At 35.4% G+C, this 24,455-nt stretch overlaps 1 protein-coding gene across 7 annotated transcripts in view; it reads left to right on the top strand.

Annotated features, from left to right (window-relative positions):
• SCUBE3 (signal peptide, CUB domain and EGF like domain containing 3) overlaps positions 1–24,455 on the top strand; it is a 107,544-nt gene that overhangs the window by 51,035 nt on the left and 32,054 nt on the right. For 3 of the 7 annotated variants that reach the window (XM_087929560.1, XM_087929559.1, XM_026719994.2), the window contains 3 exons: positions 8,378–8,503; positions 9,457–9,573; positions 21,271–21,318. In XM_087929560.1, coding sequence (XP_087785686.1) covers positions 8,378–8,503; positions 9,457–9,573; positions 21,271–21,318 — 291 coding nt within the window. Of the gene's footprint in view, positions 1–7,642; positions 7,769–8,377; positions 8,504–9,456; positions 9,574–21,270; positions 21,319–24,455 lie in introns of those variants that run through there. The other 4 variants (XM_087929561.1, XM_087929556.1, XM_087929558.1 and 1 more) reach the window with 4 other exon arrangements.

The following is a 24,455-nucleotide window of genomic DNA, read 5'->3' as shown; positions in this document are numbered from 1 at the left end:
AACACCAAGAAACCTGGAACAGATTAGTTGTTATACATGTTTAGGAGCATCCTTCTTTTACTGGTGTTCTCCAGATGTTTTGAACTTCAGTCCTGGAATTTTCAACCAGCATGTTCTTTGAAGTCCAATGGCACTATTGTCCAATGTAGCTAGCTGAAAGACAGCAAGCTGAAGAAGTCTGATTAAGAGGAAATGTGAAGGGTGGGAAGGAGGATATAGCCCATTTTAATGATGAGGACATTACAAACTGTATCATACTATGAATGTCTAGTTTTTAAAAAGTCCCATTAAATTCTGAAGCCTTCAATAATATTCAGATTATCAATGTTATTAATTGGTTAGGTATTTTTCCCTTATCTTGGTTCTGCATTACTGCTACCAGTTTATTTAAGCATTTTAGGATTGTGATTCAGTGATTTCTTATAAAGAAAAAGTAAATCAGCTGGAATGGCCAAGTATCTCTTGTGCTACACCACAATAATATATGGGGTTTATATATTGCTTTTAACAGAATAACAGAGTTGGAAAGGACCTTGGAAGTCTTGTAGTCCAACTCCCTCCTCCAGCAGGAAAATGTTTACCTGTTAACAAATTGTAGGACTAATAATATGCCTAATACAGATGCAGAAATTGAGCCTGAGAAAAAGTGACATGTCAACCTCCCACATGGTTTTCATTGAGATTGGCTATGATAACAGAATTTTGTGAATCTGATAGTGCTATACCTCTCTCTCTTTTTATACTCTTGTGAATTAGAGATCTATTTGTCTGAGCTGCTTATGAACCTTTATGGGCTTGAGATATGCTATTCTTCTCATCACTTTGATAATGGAACTCATATATCTCTATCAAGGTCATTTTTCTACCTTGCCTTAGGCAAGGTCTTTTCAATAGGAAAATGTAACTCTGTGGACCTAGGACTCATGACTTCTCTTGGGAAAGCTCAACTGTACTTCACTGATTGGAAGAGAGATAACCTGAAGAAAGAATAATTCTGGGAATATATAAACCAGATGTACATGCACAGTGCTTTATGTTTTGGAAAAATGGCTTGACTCTCTATGGGTGGCATCTGAAATGGTGAATCAATCCTTATTATTAATTGTCATCTTGAGATTGATTCTGATCTATGCACTTGGATGAAGTGAACAGGTGCTCTCTGTGCCACTTGTGGCTTGAATATATGTCTGTCTGGATTCATTGGGGTGATTGGGATGAGAGAGAGGATGCACCCAGGAAACTGGAAACAGTAGTGAATGATCTTTCTTGAGACTTGGATGGGACAGGTGTACTGGTCTAGGTCCTATTTTGCTTTCTGTCATATTTGGTACATCAGCCATTACACAAACTATTGCAATATACTTTACATGAGCCTATCTTTGTAGTTAGTAGCAAATATATCAGCCTTTGATCTGGCAAATGAGAACAGTTGCATGTAACAGTATATACAACTGTGTTGGCTCTTGAGTATTTTCAGGTTGAAGCAGCCCATCCTAGGCATTTGTTCTGGTGGGAGATGCTTAATATCCCCCATATATATAGAATGCAAGTGGGACTTTCCTACTCTCTTAACTCAGTTGGCATCTCCCTCATATTGTTTCAAAAATGTATTAAAATGAAACTTTTCCATAGGACCTTTCGGAATTAATATTGCTATGATTAAACAAGGATTGGCACTATTGTTTGTTTTTTGTCTTTGCTTGTTATTTTTACTTCTATTATTTTTATGTTTTTATGGGTTTTATTTTTATATATTTGGGACAATTTAATACTTACAGCTTACTTTTTATTATAAACCAATCCTGGCTATGCAATATATAAGTGTAATAAATACTTAATGGTCCCTTTACCTATGGGTGTACAATCAGGAGTTGTAGGTTTTGTTCTGCAATGACTTCGGAACATGGATCTGCATTCCCAGAGCTACATTTGTTTGGAATCTTACTTGGCTTCTGTTTTTCTTTCTGTTTCTTGGATAAAGAACCAAGAAGACCATGACTGGACAGGAGACCAACCAAACCAGAATGACTTCTTAGCTCTTCAAATGTAGGAAAGCTCAATGGCTACCCTGTTTGGATTCTTCTAGTCTAGAACATTAAATTTAATTCTGATAGTTGTTGTTAGATGTGAAGTTGTGTCCGACTCATTGCAACCCCATGGACAGTGGTCCTCCAGGCCTTCCTGTCCTTTACCATCCCCCAGAATCCATTTAAGTTCACGCTCCTGTCCCTTTCTCCTTTTAATTCTGATAAGAGCCTTGGTTTTAACCTTGATTTGATCTGCACTTTGTTTTGGAGTAAAATTTTATTCTCCTGGTTCTACACACAAAAACTCTTGACCCCTGAATTTCCTAATATGTAGCTTAGTTTCAATTGCTGTGCTATATAAACGCTGTGGGAAAGCAGCTTCTGCTAAATACAAATTTTCTGACAGTCTTTTGCTAGAGATTATTATGTCATTACCAAAAGTTGCAGCAAAACCAGACAAGCTTTTTCATCCAGGCATCAAAGATCTTGTGGGTCTCTTTCAAAATAATGCCAAATAAAGGGAGCTTCTGAAGTAGAAGTTACTAGAGAGAAATTTTTTTACAATAACAATCCATAAAACTTGCCTCTTCTTGCCTCTTCTTGTGTCATCTTTGTTCTCTATCCTGCCCCGTCCCCAGTGTTTGTTTTCTGTAGTTTTAAATAACCCCCTGAAAAACAAAAACAAAAAGAGGCTTTGTTCTTGCCTTTAAATTTACTTTGGCTGTAGAGGATCTTGTTTTGAATTTTTTTTCCTTTCTGTTCTTCAGTCCATGTATTTTTCTCCAGTGTAGTTGTTTATTGTGGTAACTTTGTTCTTTTGACTTCCCAAGTGAGATCCATCTGTGCACCTGCATTTCAGACTTCAAAGTAGTTTTAATTGATTGATCCATGATAAATTTGATGTGACAGACAATATTATTGAGCTTATGTGGTGATAAGGGCAGTGAAACCAAATCACCTCTTTGCTTTTATTACTGTATGTCTCTGCCAATTTTCCTTCTAATAAATAGCTGCCCGGCACATCACAGTTAGTTATTAACTGTAAGTCCTGAACTTATTCATGTATTTAACCATCTTTTATTGGTATATACTAAATATATGGGGGAAACCTATTTTTTTAAAATTAATGACTTTGTTTCCTGTATGATCTTCCAATTTTTATGGATAATCAAGACGTCAAATTGATGCTCATCAGATTTTTCTGTAAATTATTGTTCACTTTCATTCCCATCTTTACTTTATTCCATATTTGTCAACATAACTTTTCAGTTTCCTCTTCGTCCTCTTCTTTCTTGACTTTCGACAGTACTCTTAAGGTTGCAAGAATAAGAAATTCAGTGTTTCTTAAATGCATCCTTTCTCTTTACTGATTCAGCTATAAATTGATTCAGACTCCCATTATTTCCCATTTTGATTATGGATGAACAAATAATGCTTTTATTTCTAGTTTTCCTATCCAGTTTAAATCTGATCCTTTTCAAGTCTTCAGTTCAGTTTTTTTTTTAATTGGAGCATATTACATCTATATTTTTGTTCATTTTTGCTGCTTTCCTTTATTGACCCATACTAAGTTTAAACTCATAACTTGTTCATAATCTTTCCCTTTCCTACATCCCTATTGTTTTTTGTATTTCCTTATTCCTGCTATTTATCAAATTCTGAGCATTTTATAATCCCATTTCATCATTATCATTATAAAAAACCCTGAAAGCAACAGCTCCAATTTTGTGCCTTATAAGCCTTTTCTTCCCAAGAATGTTCTGAGCCAACTTACACAAGTGCTATTTCAAATATATTTCCAGAGGCAATAAAAATATGAACCAAGGCTTTTTCAAATAAAAGGATTATTGTATGAACTGCTTTTTCCTAATAATTGTGCTTAGACTTTCACTGTTCCACATTGCTTCTGGATAGGGAGGGGGAACCTGAGGTACAAATTAGATCTTGACTGTATGAAATTGTAGTGATCAAATTTCTGGGATATTGATAGAAAGCATTTCATATGTAGAAAATGCAGCAGTCCTCAAGTTAGAATTTTAAATGATTTCTCCCCCTTTGGTGCCTTTGAATCAGTATTGACTCCTGGAAACTGCCTGGGCTAGTTGCTGTAGTTTTCTTGGCAACATTTTCAGAAGTGGCTTACTACTGCCTTCTTCCTAGAGCTGAGAGAGAGAGAGAGAGAGGCCCAAAGACACCTAGCTACATTCTGCCTAAGGCAAGACTAGAACTCCTGATTTCCAGCTGGTGCCTTAACCACTACACCATACTGTCTCTTTTTAAATAAAATACACAACAGCGTTGGACAACTGTTGCCTATACATGCTAAGTCCTTAACTAGGGCTTATTTTGGAGGGTAGGGCTTCTATTGGGCGCATGTGTAAAAATCAAGCTAGGACTTACTTTCAGGGTACGTCGTATTTTGAGGGGAACACGGTGTGTGCACATACACACAGAGAGAAACAGATATAGATATATATAGATATATTTGTATTCTAATGGATGCATCATTTGGTTTAATAATTTTTAATGATGTTAATTATTATTTACATTTCAGAATATAGTCATTTTGAGAAAGTTAATTATTTAATATTTATTTTCATGATAATTTGATCATTAGTTGTCCTGAGCATTCATGAACAGGTAGCATAAGCAAACAAACAAACAAACAAATAAATGTAAATAAACTGCAGGATTTATTTGATTTCCAGGAACAGGTTGTCTCTTGGTATCAATTACTCATGCTGGCCCATTCATCACCATGGTTTGCTCTGAGATGATGTCGCTGCTTGGCTGACACATCCTTCAAACAGGTTTGAGTTGATAACCTATATCAGAGGTGTCAAACTTGCGGCCTGCAGACCAGATGCGTTATGCACTGGCCACGCCCACCCCCAGTTTAGCGAAGGGGGAAAAAGTTGTGATACATCACATGACGACAATGTGTCATCGCAAGTTTTATACCTCTGATCTATAAGGTCTGCAAATTAGCCAGATGTCTTTTTCAGTTTCTCTGGTTGCTCTTCCCTCTGCTGTAAAACAGCATGAGAAACCTTGGATTTCCAATATAGTTGTTCATGAAAGGAAGAAATCAGTTGGTGCTAACTAAATACTGGTATTAAGACATAGGCATCTCTTAACATGAGATGTCTCTTAGGGATAACCAGAAGAGTATTCAGAAGCAGCTGTTTTAATGCTCCAGGGGATTTAGTATTGACCAGTAAGCAAGTTTCTATTCTGCTTCTAAGAAGTGAAATAGAATAAATGTAAAAAAAAATGAAACCACTTTCCAGAACCCATATCTCCACTGCATGGTCCACCTCCTTTAAATACAGTTTAATGTCTTTTATATCAAATGTTCTATTTTGCTTCCTTCCCTTCAACTCCATACCCTGCTTCCTTATTGGTTTAGAAGTTTGCTAAACCAGGATATAGACAGCAATAATGTCAATGTTGGTTAGCTTTAGAGAGAAGAGATTCTTTAAAAAAATGTATTTTTAAAAAAATATAAACGTTAAATGTCTTCATGTTTGGCATTAAAAATGAGCATATGATGTTCACTGAAGCGCTGGTTTGGGAATGCATGGATCCTGTTAAAAGAGCTGCTTTTGTCAGCAATTCTCTGGCAATTAAGGAACTAAAAACAAAAAAACCTGCATCCTCTCCTGCTAAGAGATGTTGTCATCAGCCAAGACTAACAGTAATAGTCAGGAATGAAAGAGATCCAGATTGGTGCTGACATCCTGTGAAATCCGAGTTGAGTTAGTTCTGCAGCTATCTATTTGATTTGGTTGTGTCTGTTAAGTCTTCCTAATAAAATCCCTATGTCCTGTTGTAGAGTGAAAATTTAATTTGTTCAGCTGTTGCACTGACTGACTCAGAGTTTGACTATACAGATATTTAATCTGACATCCTGAATCAATTCCATATCTCCAATGTGGGAAAGGACAGGGAGCTTTCAGTGGAAAATAATCTAAGAAACAGAAAGCTATATGGAAAGAAAGATAATATACCAAGGATTGCCTTGGTGTGATATGTGATATTTTTGATCAGCTGTTTTCTCTTTTTGTTTATGCTTCCTTCTTTCAGCTTGACATTGTCCAACATTTGAGAGTGAAACAAAAACTATGTTCTGTATTAAATAATATACAGTATAAACACTGAAAATAGGAATATGCAGAGCACTCAGTTTGGTGAACAGGTAGTCTTTGACTTACAATTTTTTGCTTAGTGAGTGTCTGAGCACAAATCACCAAAGCCAAAATCCAAGTCCAATTTTCCACAATTGGAGAAGCAGAGTCCAAATCTAGTAGCAGAGTTGAGGTTTAAATCCACATGAAGAATCATGACAACTGAGCAAATGTATAGCAAGCAGCAGTCAAGTTGTTTTTAGCTTCGTTTTATTCCAGGTGCTGGGCTAAATAGTTGCTGGTTGGCGCACGTCATCAAGAGGCTGCTACCTTATGAGTAGCCTTGCTGACCTTCATTGTGCCTGCCTCCTCTCAGTGCTGCACATTCATGGATCGGGTAGAGAAGGCAATTACTTCTCATCTCTGCTGGCCAGCTACAGCTACACACCTTCTCCTATCCCCGCCCCCCAAATCTCTGGGCCTCCGAGCTCTCCAGTTGCCTCTCTTTTTCCTTGGTCTGTCAGCTATTCATCTGAACACTCCTCCTGCAACCTCTCCATTCTGCCTGGCCTCTCCACTCCTGGCTCTGAACCCTCTACAATCTCTTGGCGCTCTTCCGCATCCCCTTCTGACATCCCAAAACTGGCTCTTCCTCCTTGTCCAAGCTGGTGACCAGAAAAGCCGTCAACTGGCTCTGCTCAAATAGTATATTTTAGTGCCTCTTGACATGAGATAGTCTGTATTTTTTTTAACTCTCATCTGTCTTGGGGTAATGATTATTACTTTTATTAATTACTAGAATCTTTCAAGTGTTTTCCACTTTACTGAAACATTCTGTACAGATATTAATACATTATTAGGTTGGAATACATCATTTTCTCAGATGTGATTTCAGATTATCTAGAATATAGCCATGTTCGCTAGGCAATTATGAGTGTTTGATATCTTGTCTTTCTGTCCAAACAGGATGATCAAGCTAACAGGCAATAAAAATATGTAAAGAGAATGTAATAAAAACAACCACATGAAACATAATAAAGTATCACTAAAATTATTATTAAAAATAAGACCGTCTTTGAAATATGTGTCCTTCTTTCTATTTCACAGATTGACTTTAGTTTCACTCCTGTGGTAGGTCTGATTTACTCACAAATACTTTTTATCCCATTTAGACCCTAACATCTGCCTTATGCAATCAAGTAGGCAGGCCTAGTCCCTATGGATCCTAGTATTCTTCAGCATACTCAGGCTATGATGCAGAGGGCATGACCCTGTTGGCTCTGATAGCTGCTTATAGTGGGTGGCCAATATGAAGAGATGGAGGCTAAAGCCCAGAACTTGGTGTCCTTCAAGTCCAAATAAAGTATAAACAATCCAAGGATGTGAGTCAGCAGCACCCTGTTTTGTTCGCAGCTTAGATAGTCAGACAGCAATGTTTGTAACTAATGCTTCTTTGGCTAATTCCCATTATTGAGAAAGCCTGAGAGGCTTTTTGACTTTGCTGAGGAAACAACACTAGAGCCTGTAGCATCACTGATTGACAAATTAAGGATTTTAACTGAGAGTTTCTGGACTGCTGGTATGATAAGGAGGCAAAGGGACATAACAGGGAAGGTATGACAGAAAATTCATTGCTCTGAGGATGAATACATGATGAGAAAACTACATACTAAGAGTTGGGCATAGTAAGATATTGGTACTAGTTAGTCAGCTCTACAACACACACGATATCTCACAGATTATAATTTAATAGATCAAACAATATCTTGAAATTATGTCATAATGTGACTATAGTACACCAAATGATCTCTTGGTAAACTCTTAGGAGGTAATTTTCATTTTTCTTTTCTATTTCCAGAAATTTCCATTTAAGGCAAGATTCACCACATGACATTTTTATCTTTAAATCAGGGTACTGTGTTATATTCAGTATGTTAATTCATATTAACTGTAATGAATTAAGCCTTAGTTGTTTCTGAAATCAGTGAATTTTAAAAGAGTTCTAGTTCTAAAAAGTGCTGCATTTTGAAGGTAATTACAGTCATCTTAACAAAATTTACGATTGTGTGCAGTTCCTTGAGAGTAAATCCTACTGAATTTATTAAAATTTGCTTTAGGTCGATAAAGAGCTTAGCTAAGTAAGAATCATTATATATTCCTATTGCTATTTCTTGTTTCTTGTGTTGTCTGGGTAGCTTTTATGTAGCTTCTTTTCTCTTTTAGAAGGAATGAACTGCATGAACAAGAATCATGGTTGTGCACACATCTGTCGTGAGACCGCCAAAGGTGGCATTGCCTGTGAATGTCGACCTGGTTTTGAGCTCACCAAGAACCAACGGGATTGCAAATGTAAGTGTTACCTGGGGAACCTTTGTCAAAGAAGTAGCAGTTGATTGTTTTAGAAACACTAATATAGGAATAGTAGATATTTGCTAGAAGTGTATCATAGAGGAGGAGAATTATAACTGCTAACATTACTTTGTGTAGTTGCACCCACATAGCCAATCATATCCTCTGAATATGTAACACGATATTCAGTTGAAAGAGGGACAGTTTTCTCATAAAAGAAACCTCAAGTTTGAAAGACTTACCTTGCGATAGGATTGTATATAGATGCTGCTAAAATAAATTAATTGATGTGTTTGAATTTTTGTGCAGATGCACTTGCTATTTTAAATTCCACTAAACTGAAAGGATTATGGCAGGAAAGAAAAAATTAAATACAGTGTACTTCTTTAAAAAGTTTTCATAAAAAATACAAGAAATGACACAGAAGCATCATAGCTTGACCATTTTTCAGTAGAAAGCATTTATGGATTGCTTTTCTTTATTTTTTAAAAAACTAACATCTATAATATCTGTCTGTATTCTGATCTATGGCATATCACTATCATTCTCATACAGATTTTCAAAATCCCAGCATCCCCTCATTTCAATTTCATCTCATATTACTTTTTCCCCTGTTGGTATTGATCTAAGGTTAATCATATTATACTTCTGGATGATTTTATGGGTGGTTTTGAAGTGCCTAAAGTTTTACATTAATCCAGTAATTCTTAATTATTTCAAGAAATTTGGCAGCTTGAACCTGTTTGGGCTTTGTTTGCATAACACATTGAATGCAAACCAGACTATAACATTTTAGCCTAGTGTGACGGATGAATCCAAGCAGCTGGATTAATTCAGTAAAGGTGATTTAATTAGCTCTGCATTACTGTATTGCACAAACATAGCCTTTTGTTTCGGCAAGTATGATAATAATGTTTGGAATTACTTCTTTCTTGTTCTCTTACACCTCTCAGTGACTTGCAACTATGGTAATGGAGGTTGTCAGCACACCTGTGATGATACAGATCAAGGTCCAAAATGTGGTTGCCATGTGAGGTTTGTGCTACACTCTGATGGGAAAACATGCATAGGTAAGTGAGAGCTACATAAACTTTGCTTCAAATCAAGTGTATGAAATCATAATCATATCTTAGATTAAACAACTTTAGTGTAATATTACTGACATTTCATTCAGATTAATCAAATACATTGTGATCATAACTCATTGCCTCTGATTATCATAAAGCTATTGTGCAGATAGAAGATAAGAGAGAAAAATATCTACCCATTAAAATAGTACTTGTGATAACAGATAGTAAAGCATCACTGGGCCAGACACCTTAAATTGATAATTCATGATCTTTGATCCACCATAAATTGTTGAGCATAACAGCACGACATGATAGGCACCAGATATTTGTGCCATCTCGCCCTCCATCTTTTGCTAGTAATGGCTTTGCCTTCTGAGAGTACAAGTGTTCCTACTATTTGGTGAATCTGGCAAAGTGAGGAGAAACAGAACCGAGCTCAATCCTTCTCCAGATGAGCTGTTCAGAGCATCCAGGCATGGGAGGTGTTTCTGTCTCTTGTCCGATAGGTTGAACTGATTTCTGAGGACACTGCTCCTTTTGCTCAGCCTTAGAACTTAGAATAACAGAATTGGAAGGCCATCTAGTCCAACCCCCTGATCAAGCAGGAGAGTCTATTCCAAACATTCTCCTCTACCTAGGATCGAACTTACAGCCTTCATTCGAGATGGGCAAATTTCTCTTGGCTGGATTCTCTGAAAGCAGAAAAATTAAAAAAAAGGTCAGATCGCAGCTTCTGGCTACAAAGGAAAGTCGTGATTTTAAATCATCACATACAACTCCAGATACCGCTTTTACCATCAGCTGTCTGTATGAGGGCCCCAACGGTGCTCAGAGTGCTCTCAAGCCAGTGCCTGATCGCTTCCCCTCAGACCGCCATTACAGCCTCTAAGAAGCAGCTGAAGTAATTAAAATCAGCTGGCTGGTGGAGCTCATAAAGCTCCACAGGAAAGACTCTGTAATTGGCGCAAATCGCAAGAAACCTCAGCAGGCGATCTAGAGTGGCTCCTGGCGCTGAAATTAACAAACTACTGGCTGTCGGAGCTCTTTATTCCCTCACTGAGGGCAGCAACGGTGTGATAAGCGGAGGATATATATAGAGGCTTTATTCTCGAGGAATTCACCTGATCTTATCAGTCCAGAAAAGACTGCCAATTTTATATTGTGGACTTTTATTGGCATCCACTTTCTCTCCCCCTCCCTTACATGCATTGAGAGAGAGAAAATTCTCCTGATTAAAATGATAGACCAAGGTATATCATTTGTTTTATTTCTAATGATCTACTATAAATTATTTCTGATGTTCTACTATAAATTATACAGGAGTGGTATAGGATAGTTTCTTTTTAAAATCTAGCCTGTTCACAGGCCAAACAAAATGGTCCGCCTTGTTCCCCATAGAAAGACAGATGTCCTCTGGGCAGTCTGGGCAGAGGTAGTTTTCTCCTTAACTGGCCACTTACCTACAGTAAGTATCTTTATGAAATGGAATAGACAAATTCAAGGATTTGTCTCTGTGTGTTTTACATATCTCCTTTGATAAATCTAGTTATCCCATTTCTGTATAAATAAATTATTATAAAATATTTATTATATATGCACTGTAAAATATGTAATATATTTTTTAGTGTTTTAAAATGAAGAATTGCATTATAGAATTCAGAAAAGTGCAGAATCAGAAGAATTATTGGGAACTGCTATTTCAGTCTGAATGGTTGAAAAGAAAAAAGATAATACAGATTGTTTTCAATTTATGACTACTTGCTTAATGACAGTTTAATTAAGAACCTCAAAAAAAGTCAGTTACAACCCTAAACTTGAACATAAGGCTTTGTCCTGACCCTATGGTGACATGATCATAATTTGAACATTGAGCAGTTGGATCGCATTTATGACTGGTTGCAGCATCACAGGTTGCAGCATCAAATGAATGTGATTCGTGGCCAAAAACACCATTGGTTAACAGGATTTGCACTTACAAATGCATGACATCAACTTAAAGATGTCATAAAACTAGACATAAAATTAGGTCTAATCACATGATGATTTGACGTAAGATTGCAACAACTTATAACAGAAATTCCAGTTCCAATTGTAGTTGTAAATTGAGGACTACTTGTATACAGTGCCATTTTTATCATATGTATATATTTTAACAATAAAAGCATAATAGCATCAAATGCCTATTCAGAATTACATGTGCAAGCTTGCTTATTTTTTATTTCTGCTTTTTTGAGCCGGGCTGTAAAGAAAACATTTGTGTAATATTTCTTGAGTTTTAGTATATTGATTCAACATGTTCAGTTCTCAACAACATAAAATCCATGTTGAACTGCACAGACGTATCACATAGCGGATGTGAGGAATCCTGATGGTGGAATGACTGATAACAATCTCTACGTGGAGAGTTCCTTAGATTGATTCTCTTTTTTCAGTGTTTGTCATGTATCCTGTTGAAATGTCAGATTGACATTGCAGGAAGCTTTTTAGTACAGTACTGACTTTCCCTGTTCCAATTATTTGAATTTTAGTGCTCAGGGGACCAATTCAGTCATGCTCTGTCTCTAAGAATCAAACCAGAAGAATGCTAAGAGCTTCCATTGTTTTTAAGAGCAGAACGACAACTTTTAAATCTGTTTTATAGCTGCAGTGTCAAGGGAGAGGAGTTTAAGACTTTATGGTATTTTCTCACTGGAAGCTATTTCTTTTCTCCTGTTACTCTGCCCATATGAAGAAAAAATAATAAATATGCAACTGTAGCTTATGCAAAGCATTTTTTATTCATCTTCGAAAAAGGAGACATCAAACTGAGATAAAGAGTTCATGCAGGTATATACATATAGTAACAGTATATGCACACCACATACTTATGTCCTTGCAATATCTGAATATGGAATTAAAGATCCCTAACCCTAACCCTAACCCAGGTAAAGTAGTATAATAAGGTAACCTTATGTTTTTTAAAAAGCTATAAATATGAAAACATCATCGTGGATTTTATACTGCTATATTTAGCTAAATAGAAAGGGTACCCCTGGAATATTTTGAACAAAATTTGTGAAGTGTTTTTACAGAATTGGCCTCTTAGCTGGGAAGAACCATTCCTACTTATCTATGCTTCAAATTTCACAAACAAAATATAGCTTTTTTTTCCTGTTGGGAATATAAACAGATGGGATTGTGCTCAGTGAGTTTAGGAATTATAATAATGGACATTTTGTTTTAATTGGTAACAAGAGTTTGTTGAGTATTGTGCGCATTTGGAATTTATAGTTCATACATCAAATTGTTTTTAAAACAGGTTGCTTCATTTCTCAGAGCTAAGTTAATTGAGAGGGTTCAATATGAGTGGGAGGACACTGTTACTAGCCCTTTCTTTATAGATAGCTCCCTCCTGACCTAAGAAAGTTCCTCGGTGGGAAATTGCCACTAATGGCTATCCTCATAGATCTAATTAATACAAGCCTAGATGTAAAATTCTACAGGTTCAATCAGGCCAAACTGGATTTGAGTTGATTGAGCAAGTGAAGAAAATCCTGCATCCTATCTTTCAGTCCAGGTCCCTGATTTCTAAAATGTTTTTTTTAAATACAATATAGTTCCTATTCATATGACTAATCAATAAACATAGCTTAAAATTGTTACATTTGTATTTGTTAATTTCCATTTCACCTAATAACATAATTGATTGCAATTTCTAATTTCTCACAAATGTATTCTATTATGAATACTTACATCAAGGGAATCATAGAATTTTAAACATTTAAACATATTGAATGAAGTCTTATCATGTTCAAGGATACCTACTAATATCCTCTGATCTCTTGGAAAGAGTTGGAAGGTTACTACTAGATTAAAGCAGCCTATTCTAACAAAAAAAATTGACATTATAGAAAGGTTCAATCTGAGAATAATTGTTACAGTAAAACAATATAATTGGGTACTTTTGTATGTGTTTAATGTATGCATTAATAATATAATAATGTATGCATTAATAATGGAATAAAGAGCATGCATGAATCTTTTACCGGCTTCAGATGCCTATCCATCCTAAGAGATTACTTTTATGAAGTCCCACATAAAAAGTGATCAAAATAGAAAATATTGTAAATATTTTTTCTTTTTGTTCTGTCTTAATTGGTTTGAAAACAGTTCCCTTTAATGGAATCTACTGAGTGGTCTGAGCCTCTGGAAAAATGCATAATTTCTGTAACAATTTCTTGCTGGAATCTACACCTAAGTCAAGCCAGCCTATGTATACTCCCACCCTTGATGATATTCAAGAACCGCTTTTGCTTAACAATCTATGTAATCATACTTAATTACACTAATCTTGCCCTGAAGATTAGAATAATATAAAGGCTTCCTTGTAGAAGTAATAGCTGGAATACAACTGGCTTATATTTCAAATCATTCATTTACTACTATTATTTTGGTTGCATATGGACAGTTTAAGTCCAGAAGAATTGGCACCTGGATTCTAAACAAATATATTTGGAAATAAATCCAATTAATTTGACTCAGCCAAATATAAATTTAGAATGCAGCCTGAAAGATCTTGAATATGGGCCAAGATTCATTTTTAGTTTTCTCTTATGAAGTAATGCTTAGATTTTCTGTTTCCTTAAATGAAATTCTAATATTATGTGTAATGTTTGCTTCACTGCTTATATTTGAGCAATTCCTTTCTTTATTATTTTTATTTTTTTGTTCTGCATTTTTCTGCCCATAAAATATGTATGTTCATTGCTGGGTCTTATTTTACCTAAACCATCCACTTGAATGCTATAACTGAGTTCATACTAATACTAGCAGACAATTCCTGTCATTTATTCTGCTTTCAGGAGATTCTATATCAGTGCCCATTTTATTATGCTGCTTATTGTATTTGGTTTTCAGGTATAGATATTACAATGCAACAAATGTGCAACTGTAGCTCATTTTGAATTGCTTATTCTCCACAGAATATCTATTCTATGTTTTTTTCCCTTTGTTGGAGTAATTGACAAAATCAAAACTGGAGTATCCCTTTGAAAAGATGGTTTGATGACTGATTAGTACAGTTTTCGTTCCTAAGAAGTAATAATTGTTTGTTACTTCACTTTATGTGAAAAGCATCTGATAATTGAACTTTGCTTCCTTCATGAATAAATGTACTCAGTTGGAAATCTGACTCCTTTATAGTTTAACAGGGTCTCATCCACATGCTGGTAACTTGGAAAAACACTTTAACCTGATTTTCACAACAAACTCTAGGAAAAGCCCTCCCTGCAGCTCCGTAAGTGTGAAAGTCTTAATTTTCCTGGAGTTCAGATTTAGACCCAGCAGTCATGGATGGTGACCTCCAGGGTCTTTAAATAAACAACAAAGATGCTTCTGGTCTGCCTGTTCTCTTTGAATTGTATGTGGAGGGAATTTGCCATCTGGGACAGCACTTCATTGACTTGAGAAGCTGGCTATACAATTTGAGTTTTTCTTCTGATTGGTTTTTGCCAGCTATATGAATGTGAAGGAAAGCAGTAACAGCTGAAGCATCCCATTCATGTGTACTGTAGTATATTTTCTGCTCATAGCTGCTGTGCATGGAAAACACTGTTGAATTGTGCAGTCAGTGGTTATTAACAAACCTCTTGTCCCACCATCCCAGGAGGGAAAAACAGGGATAGATTTATAGCTAGGCAAGAGGTTAAGTTACCTCTTTGGATATTTATAACTGCCCTTTTTCATTTAATAGCTATACCTCCCCCTTCTGAGCCTTCATTTCCACTAACATATTTCATCATTTCACAAGGAATAAAGTTTCTAAATGCAAACTCACTCCCTTGGCCAAGCACTTTGAAATTGAATGTGGTGTATTTGAAGGGTTGCCCTGAACAGGTTGTCTAATATAGGCCCCCTTCAGATCACACCATGGCAGGAAGTGCAATCAGTTTTCCTGAATGACAGTTTCATTAGGTTGTGGCTGGCAGTTTTCATTCCTCTGCTCAACTTTTTAATGCTGCTTTTAAAAATGAAAATAATGAGTAACTTTATCCTTTTAGGCAGAGTCAGTCCTAATGAAGGGTCAAAGGCTAGAGAAGAGCATACTGCTAACTTTTAAGTATCCACTATTTATCTTTTGTAAAAATTATTAGGGAATGAAGTGCTACACATTCATTTTTTAGACAGCTAGCCTCACACATTGTGCAGCAGAATGGAAAACACAAACTTATGTTTCACATATTGATGCTATTAATACTTCCTTTACTTAATGAATTTAAATCCTGCCTTGTCAGAAATAACATTTGGGGTTGTTAACAATAATAAAATATGGATTAAAATGGAATTAAAATATAAAATAAATCAATTAAAATAGTTAAAATGTACTTTAGCAAGCAAGTCAGCTTAAAAACCCAGGAATCAGTCTGCATAAAATTAGCTTTGCCTGTTAAGCATGAGAAAGAAAGAAGAAAAGCTGGCCGTGTCTCACTTCCTGTGGTAGTAGCATCTGGAACAACTGGTGGGAAGGCCTTTTCTTACATTCTCAATGAGAAAAGATCTCTCAAAGATCTTTAAAGCCAATAGTCTTTCAAACGTAGTTGTGTAGGGCTTTATAGGTTATATCATATAGAGTGAGTTGAGTCTCAAAGTGGATCTGAGACCAATGAAACTTTTGTAAAAAAAAAAAAAAAAAGTCACATGTTTTCTATAATTAGTTCTGATTAATCATCTGGCTATAATAACTTGGACCAGATGATGTTTTTGGATGCTTTTGAAAGGCAGCTATATGTAGAATATGCTGTAGAAATCCCCAAAGCATGTAATTTTAAGACATGTCCCCATGAGTAGATTTAACTTATCCAAATGTATGAAGATTCTCAGTCATCCAGGTCATAGTTGTTCCTCAAAAGCTGATTTTATTTTTGAAAAGGCAACTGGACTGATTTTTTTTGAGGAAGAAGATGACGTTTTGCTTCCTATCCTGGAAGCTGATCATTTGTTTTGGATGGTGTGGGAGATGGAAGGACAGTAATTAACAGTATAAAAAAACCAGACTTTTCAAATATAAAAACCAGTTTTGATATATCCAAAAGTGAGTGCACACTCATCTGCACTGTGCAGGTATATTTTTACTCAATATCAAAACCTGGGATTTGTGAAACAGGTTTAAAAACAAGTATAATTACATCTAAAACAAATTGAATCTTTCTTTTGTCTTTTAACTGAGGAGAAGAAGCTCCTGCCTCTTTATGAATTTTGACCTTGTTTGTCCTATTCTACTCCATTGCCAATTCAGATGCTTTAAATCTTGCACATTTTTTTGGATTTAGATGATAATGAGTTAATTTGTATCTGTTGGACGTCTTCAGTAAACCTATGTTTTCAAAGCAACTTCAGGGAAGGTTTCTTATAAGCTACAGTTAGCTAATGATTTATGCTCACATGCATACCTGCATGCCAAGTCAGCCTCAATTCCTAACTATTGTCTAGATAACTCCATGCAATTTTGTTGGTAGTATATTTGGAAGTGGCTTACTATTACCGGTTCTTTTTTCCTTTGGCTGACGGGAAGCATCTTGTCCAAAGACATCCAACAGATTTTGTACATAGGGACTAACTAAAACATGTGATCTCCCAGTTTTTTAGCTTTACAGCTTTAATCACCAAATTATACCAAACTGGCTCATCACACACAAACCAAAAATTATATTCTTCATAAATAACTTTTGGCCAATCACCACTTGTCTCTTACTACTTAGCCACTTTTCCAAGAAGGATGAAAATTACCATAATATAGTGCCTGAAACAACCTAGCCATTCTATGATTATGGCATCAAATGCTTCTGACATAACCTGCATAATTGAATGACACACATCAGTTCTCAATACAGTTGTTTCCATAAAGATGATCAAAATACTATATTTCATGTAATCCTGAGATCAGATGGATAAAGAAATGACTTATTGCTCCAGATGCTACAGCACCTTCCCAAAGAATGGAATATTAGTCTAATTATAATGGTTTAGTTTCTGTTTCATTGCCCCACTCGCATACTGTTTGATATGCTATCAGGCCCTCAAGATTATACTTTTCCTAATGGCTGTCTGGTTTGGTTCTGCAACCCAACAAGACAGACAGACTCCAGAGAGTAATTAGGGCTGCAGAAAAAACAATTATTACCAACCTGCCTTCAATCGAGGACCTATATACTGCACGAGTCAAAAAGAGGGCTGTGAAAATATTTACAGACCCCTCACATCCCGGACATAAACTGTTTCAAATCCTACCCTCAAAACAACGCTATAGAGCACTGCATTCCAGAACAGCTAGACATGAGGACAGTTTTTCCCCGAATGCCATCACTCTACTAAACAAGTAATTCCCTCAACACTATCCAACTATTTATAAAGTTTGCATTGCTATTACTATTAATCTTCTCATCACTCCTTATCGCCCATCCCCTCCCACTTGTGACTGTATGACTGTAACTTTGTCGCTTGTATCCTTACGATTTATATTGACTGTTTCCTAGTATGATTTGATTGCTTATTGTACCCTGTGAATATTATTGTGGTACCTGATGATTCTTGACGAATGTATCTTTTCTTTTATGTACACTGAAAACATTTGCACCAAGACAAATTCCTTGTGTGTCCAATTGCACTTAGCAATAAAGAATTCTATTCTATTCTATTCTATTCTATTCTATTCTATTCTATTCTATTCTATTCTATTCTATTCTATTCTATTCTATGTGTGTATGTATATGTATATATGTATGTATGTATACACACATGCATACATAACAAAATGTGGAATATATATATATGTGTGTGTGTGTGTGTGTGTGTGTGTGTGTGTGTGTATGGCAGACGAACACAATACAGAAGCCTGATGATGGCAGATGAGATTCTGCTGAAAAGTTGCTACAACTTTAAAAGCACAACTATAATGATGTGGGAAAATACGCGAACAAAGCTGAATACCATACATGTAAGTATCCGCGAAAACTTAAGAAAACATTTATATATATACATATACACACATATATATTGAAACGTAGAATGTGTGTATATATATATATATGTGTGTGTGTGTGTGTGTATTTTTATTCTACATATATATATATTCTACACACACACACATAATATATATTCTACATATATATTCTACATATACATATGTATGTATGCATGTATGTATAACATTTATTTAAGTGGTGAACAAATGTTTTCTATGTTTCAAAACAGTATTACTATAACTGATGCCTGCTGATCAGATTTGCATGAATCCATCTTTCATTATATGATTTTTCAAAGCTTATTTTCATTTTTAGTCAAAGCCATTTTCCCCAAAATATATTTTAGATTTTGAGTCATTTGCAACCCACCGATAAAAACTGAATCAATTTCTTATAGTGCATCAATTCATCAGCAATAATTTTATAAACAAAATTATTAAGAAATTGACAATGTGCAGAAAAGTAGTTATATGTTCAAATTTGCTGACAATTTACTCAAAGGAGTCTAAAATTCTTGATAATTATGGCTGCAACAAACTCTTTCTAGTGAGAATTTAGCATTTTGATATAATTTCTAAGATAAATTTGGTGAGTATACTGGAGCCAGTATGCTGTGATGTTTACATTTGATGCATACCCATAAAAGAGAAAAGGCATTGTTTTCTGGGAAAACTGACCACATAGAAAACAGTGTCTTCACTGCTACAAAAGAAAATCCTCAGACAATGGCCTACATTTCTTGGGGGCTAAGAAATTAGATCATTAGCAGTATGATGATGAGGCCTCCCCCCCCCCCCAATAAAGTTCTCTTTACCAAGCACATTAATGGAGGGTAGAATATCAGTGTCCATTTTTCCATTTTCAGGGAACATCTGTCTTTTCTCCACAATATTGCTTGACTCTGGGATTTGGTTCTCATTAGATCTAACAAGCCTGCACTCAGACGCTATGACTCTCTTACTCCCTTTGGAATAATTTGTTCCACATGCTTGGTTTGCACTGCCCAGTTGCATACTCTCTTCAGCTGCCAGCTTGTTGAGCTGTGGGTTAGGCTTGTCCAATTAGCTATTTCTCTGTAAACTTTGCAAGTGTAAGGTATTAATGTGGGTCATCCCTGAGATGTTCCAGAAATGGCAGATAATTTCATGAAGTTGGTCTCTTATTTCTATTCCTTTATCTTCACTGCTACTGAACAAATTCAAGACATATTTGGCCTTTAGTTCCAACAATTCCTGAAACCAAATATTTGTTTGAACTTGCTATGTGTAAGTAAGCATAGTAGAGCTGCTGGACATATTGCTTTTTTTTTTTACCATATTGATATGGTGCTATTGAAAAATAATTATAATTTGGAAACAAATGAAAGCCTGTTCATTGTTGTATTATAGATCATAGACTACCTTCCTAATGAATAGTCCCTAGGAATCAGATTCCTTATTGTATTTGGTATATACAATTCTCATAGAAAACATGTAAATTATCTACTAGAAACAGATACTTCTCAAGACTCTTAGATGAACAGATACATGTAGGTTCAACTCTTTAGATGTATATCAGAAGATCTAAAGTATTGGTGATTTTAAAATGCAATCCATGGACAACTCTATTAAACTCTATTAAATTCATTAAGGCTTCTATACTATATATTGTATACTATGTAGACTTATTAGAATTAGACTAGAATTAAATTTGGTGCAATTTCTTTTGAAATAAAATCCACAGGAATAGGCTAGTAAATACTTTAAAATATAAAAGTTTATATGAATAGCCTTTATTTAGCAACTATGCACAACCTTTGCAGGTCTGTAAAGCAATAGAATGGAAAGCTGAAGATCATAGCATAATTGCGGTTTTACTGTGTAACTAAATGACCAAACTGCAGGTTCCAATTATATTTGATAAAATTGGACTACCTGTATTTATGTTTCATTAGATTAATCAGTTAATTTAGCTTGCATCTAAAGAAATAAAGCATTGTTACTAAGTGCTATGTGAATTCACTTTCTTCCCTTGTCATTCTTTTTCTATTGCTCTTTTTTATTTTTGAGTTTTTGGGTAGGGTCTTTAAAAATATTTTAAATGCAGTAGGAACTTTTTTCAGCTGATGAATGTTTTAGAATTCTATCTTTAAGACTACTGTGTCCTCTGTCTTTGGACTGCTGCTTAATTCAGAAGCTGAATTTAGTTTGTTACTAGAGGCTTCATAATAATTTGTTCACTTTGCCGTTGTGGACAATCAAATTTGTTTTACATGGATGCTGCTTTCTACCCACAGGTACTGAATTCTCTTCTAATAAAAAGAGTTTTTTAAAAGCTGCATTTACATTTAGCTAGTAAAGACATTTAAATACTAACAGTATTAAATACTAATTTCTATCTCTTGTCCACATCTTTTTCTTTCCTGCACATACCCTATAAAAACCCACAAGATGGTTTTTAATAAAATGAGAATTACACTAGTGAGCAGAGAGGATAAATATATTGTTGGTGAAAAGAAGGAAACCATTATGAAATTGATCCATTGGCCAAATGATTTGGTTTTAGCTAGAAATGTATGTGTAAGTTGGGGTGGGGAACCAGGGAGGGATATCACTGAAAATCTATGATTCAATTGTTCTTTGAGAATATTTACATTTTTAAGAAGCCAAACTCCTTGCTGGACATTGTTTCTAAACCACTTTTTTATAATGTTAAACAGGGGAGAGGCACCTTCAACAGCACGTTACCCCCCCGACGTTTTCTAATGGTAAATATTTTTGTTCTATATATCTTTGAGGAGTTTTATCTATAGCCGCATCTTCTATTGGGGAATAAAATAATCAGGCACTGCTGTATTACTAACCTGCATGCCTCACTTCACATTGTGGAGAATAGATGGCAGCTGCATTAATCAGAACAGCAGTTATTACTAACTATTTAACCTGCCAGCTTCTGCCCTTTCTAAAATCTATTTTTGCTCTTGAAATCTGCATGGCCCCAGCTATTGAGAGAAATGTAGGTAGGCCTGGAGTTGTCCAGACAACGAAGAAAGAAATACTCAGCTAACAGGATTATTTAAGAAGGAACAAATCAATATTAAAATGGGGTGGGGGGGGTGGGGGGGGCTTTAAGCAGCTGCTTGCTTTGCTTGTGTTCATAGCTGTTTTTTGCTAGAAATTATAACTGTGAGCTCTTAAAAGCTAAGGATCAATCAATGTATTCTATTACTTGCTTCTATATTATAGGATCTGTTAAACCCATTAAAAAAACACTTATTATCTGTCTTTCATCACTGCAGACTTCTGTAATAGAAGAATAGAAGTTATCATGCTATTAATGGGACCAAAGCAATATTAACATAAATAAAAAGAAGTTAACATGGGATCAGTAATTATATTGAGAAAGTGCATTAGAAATAACTATAGCTCTACCTGAGAAAGTTGCTTTTGAGCCTAAACTTCTAATTGTTATGATTAAACATATTATGAGATCTCTGGCAAGGGAAGGAAGTTCGTGTGACCTGGTCTTTCAAACCAAAAGAACCTTCAAATTTAGATTTTTTTTTTCATTTCATACTTTCAGAATATAAGAGTTTCTTATCCCTGTAGCTTGTGTTTCTCCTTTGTTTGTATCTAAATGCCAAACACAGAATCTTTTTTTACCCAATCCCCTAACAGATAAAATCATGAAATTACATATTTTCTCTCTAAATCACTTTCCCTCACTTTGTCTCTTTGTGAATTATCTTCCTCCCAAAATTCAAAATGCCCTCCTTTTCCCCTTTCCCCTTTCCTTCTCCTTCCCCCTTCCATTCCCTTATGATTACTGCAGATGCTAAAAGTCTCTTAATTTTTTTCCTACTCCCAGATAGGATTCCTGAAAATAAGATGGAATTACACTTGATGATAGGTAGTTATCTTTCTTACAAGTTGGGCATGTATCTTATCCATAAATCTTTTAAGGATTGTCTTTGAAATAACTGTTTATGATAGAAAGCAGCTAATGCAAGCTTCAAGTATTGGTAATAAATTACTTTAGTTATACTTCCTAAAATTGAAATAGAGAATATTTATAGAATATTATTTATGAAGGCAAATATACGTGTCCCAGGATAATGTTGCAGGATCCAATCTGTGTTGGTCATTGGGATCAGAGGTTTTGTCTCCCGAGCTTTCACACTCGTTTCCTGGGGATAAGCTCTAGCACGAGTCTGAAAGCTTGGAAGACAAAATCTCTGGTGACTGACCCATATTGAATCCTGCAGAAGACTAATTCTCCGTGTTTGGTATCACTGTGATACTTTGGGTCTTTCTTAGAGGTACCTTATTTTCTGCCATGACCATTTTGTCACTATTCTATGAGTGCAATAGAATTAAATTTTTGACTCTGCAGTGTTAAGCTGGTATTTTACTCAAAAGCATCCAACTATCACTACAAAATGTGTGAATTCTATGTGCCTTGCTACCCATCACCTCAGAGGCAAATTAAACAAGTTGTGAAGAGGGTTATTTGTTTCAATTTCTTTGGTAACTTGTCATCCTTGTCTACCTTCTTTCTGATACTGATACTTTCTGATCTAAAGATCTGAAAATAGTGATGCAAGAAATGCAACAAAATCTGTTTGCAGGAATTGCAATCAAGTGCCTTCTGAATGGAAGCAAGAAACCTGGAATTTTGCACTTATTGCCTATATAAATGAAGAAAATGAAGTGGAGAAAAAATAATGAATAAAAGCACTGTTTTGTCTGAGCTCTTTTCATGTCCCAAAATACTTATGTTTTATTTTATTCAATTTGGATTGACCTGATAGAAGGAGGGGACATAGGAAAGAGACAAAATATGACAGTGTCCTAAACCAAATCCGTCCCATTCTTGATGTGATACTGTGGTTGCTGATGGTCACATGCAGAAGAAGCAAAGCATGAAGTGAACCAAGTGATCTCTCTATTGTACCCCGGATTGAGCTGCTTAACCTTAATGCTGTATTGGTAGTTAATTGGACTTCAACTTTTGGGGATGAAAATTTATTTATGGAAAATAATTCACAAAATCAAAAATAAATGAAATGGAACATCAAACAAATAAATATATATATACATTTGCCATGTCTTGATCTAGCCTTGAGTCTTGGATTTCCCAGGTGGTCTCCCATCCAAATATTAATATAGTTAACTTTGCGTAGATGTCTAAACCAGTAAGAAGCTATCAGATGCTGATGCTTGCTCAGGTAGTATGTAAGAGAGAGAGATAAGAAAATCAGTTAAATGTTTTATTTCAGTTTATGATTTTGAATTTTTTAAAAGTTGTTTCATATTGAGATCCAGAACTCCACAATACTTTAATTATACAAAATTATACAAAATTAACAGAACAGAGACCTTTGAGGTCTTCTAGTTCAACTCCTGCTCAAGTAAGAAACCCTATCACATTTCAGAGAAATGGTTGTCCAATTTCTTCTTTAAAGCTTAAAGTGTTGGAGTATTCACAACTTCTGGAGGCAGGTTGTTCCACTGATTAATTGTTCTCACTGTCAGGAAATTTCTCCTTAGTGCTAGGTTGGTTCTCTTCTAGATGATTAATTTCCATCAATTGCTTCTTATTCTGCCTTTGAGTGCTTTAGAAAATAGATTGACCCCCTCTTCTTTGTGGCAGCCCCTTAGATATTGGAATACTACTATCATGTCACTCCTAGTCCTTCTTTTCATTAAACTAGACATTCCTAATTCCTGCAAATATTCTTCATATGTTTTAGTCTCTAGCCCCTAATCATTTTTGTTCTTCTTCCCTGCACTCTTTCTAAAGTCTCAACATCCTTTTTATATTGTGGTGACCAAAACTGGATGGAATGCAGATAGTCCTTGACTTACAACAGTTTTAGTGACCATTTGAAGTCACGGTGGTGCT

The sequence above is a fragment of the Pseudonaja textilis genome, chromosome 3, assembly GCF_049901715.1.
Source record: "Pseudonaja textilis isolate UNSWEBS1 chromosome 3, rPseTex1.2, whole genome shotgun sequence".
Classification (NCBI taxonomy): Eukaryota; Metazoa; Chordata; class Lepidosauria; order Squamata; family Elapidae; genus Pseudonaja; species Pseudonaja textilis.
Note: the sequence above shows the minus strand (reverse complement) of the source record. Positions and strands in the feature narration are given on the sequence as shown.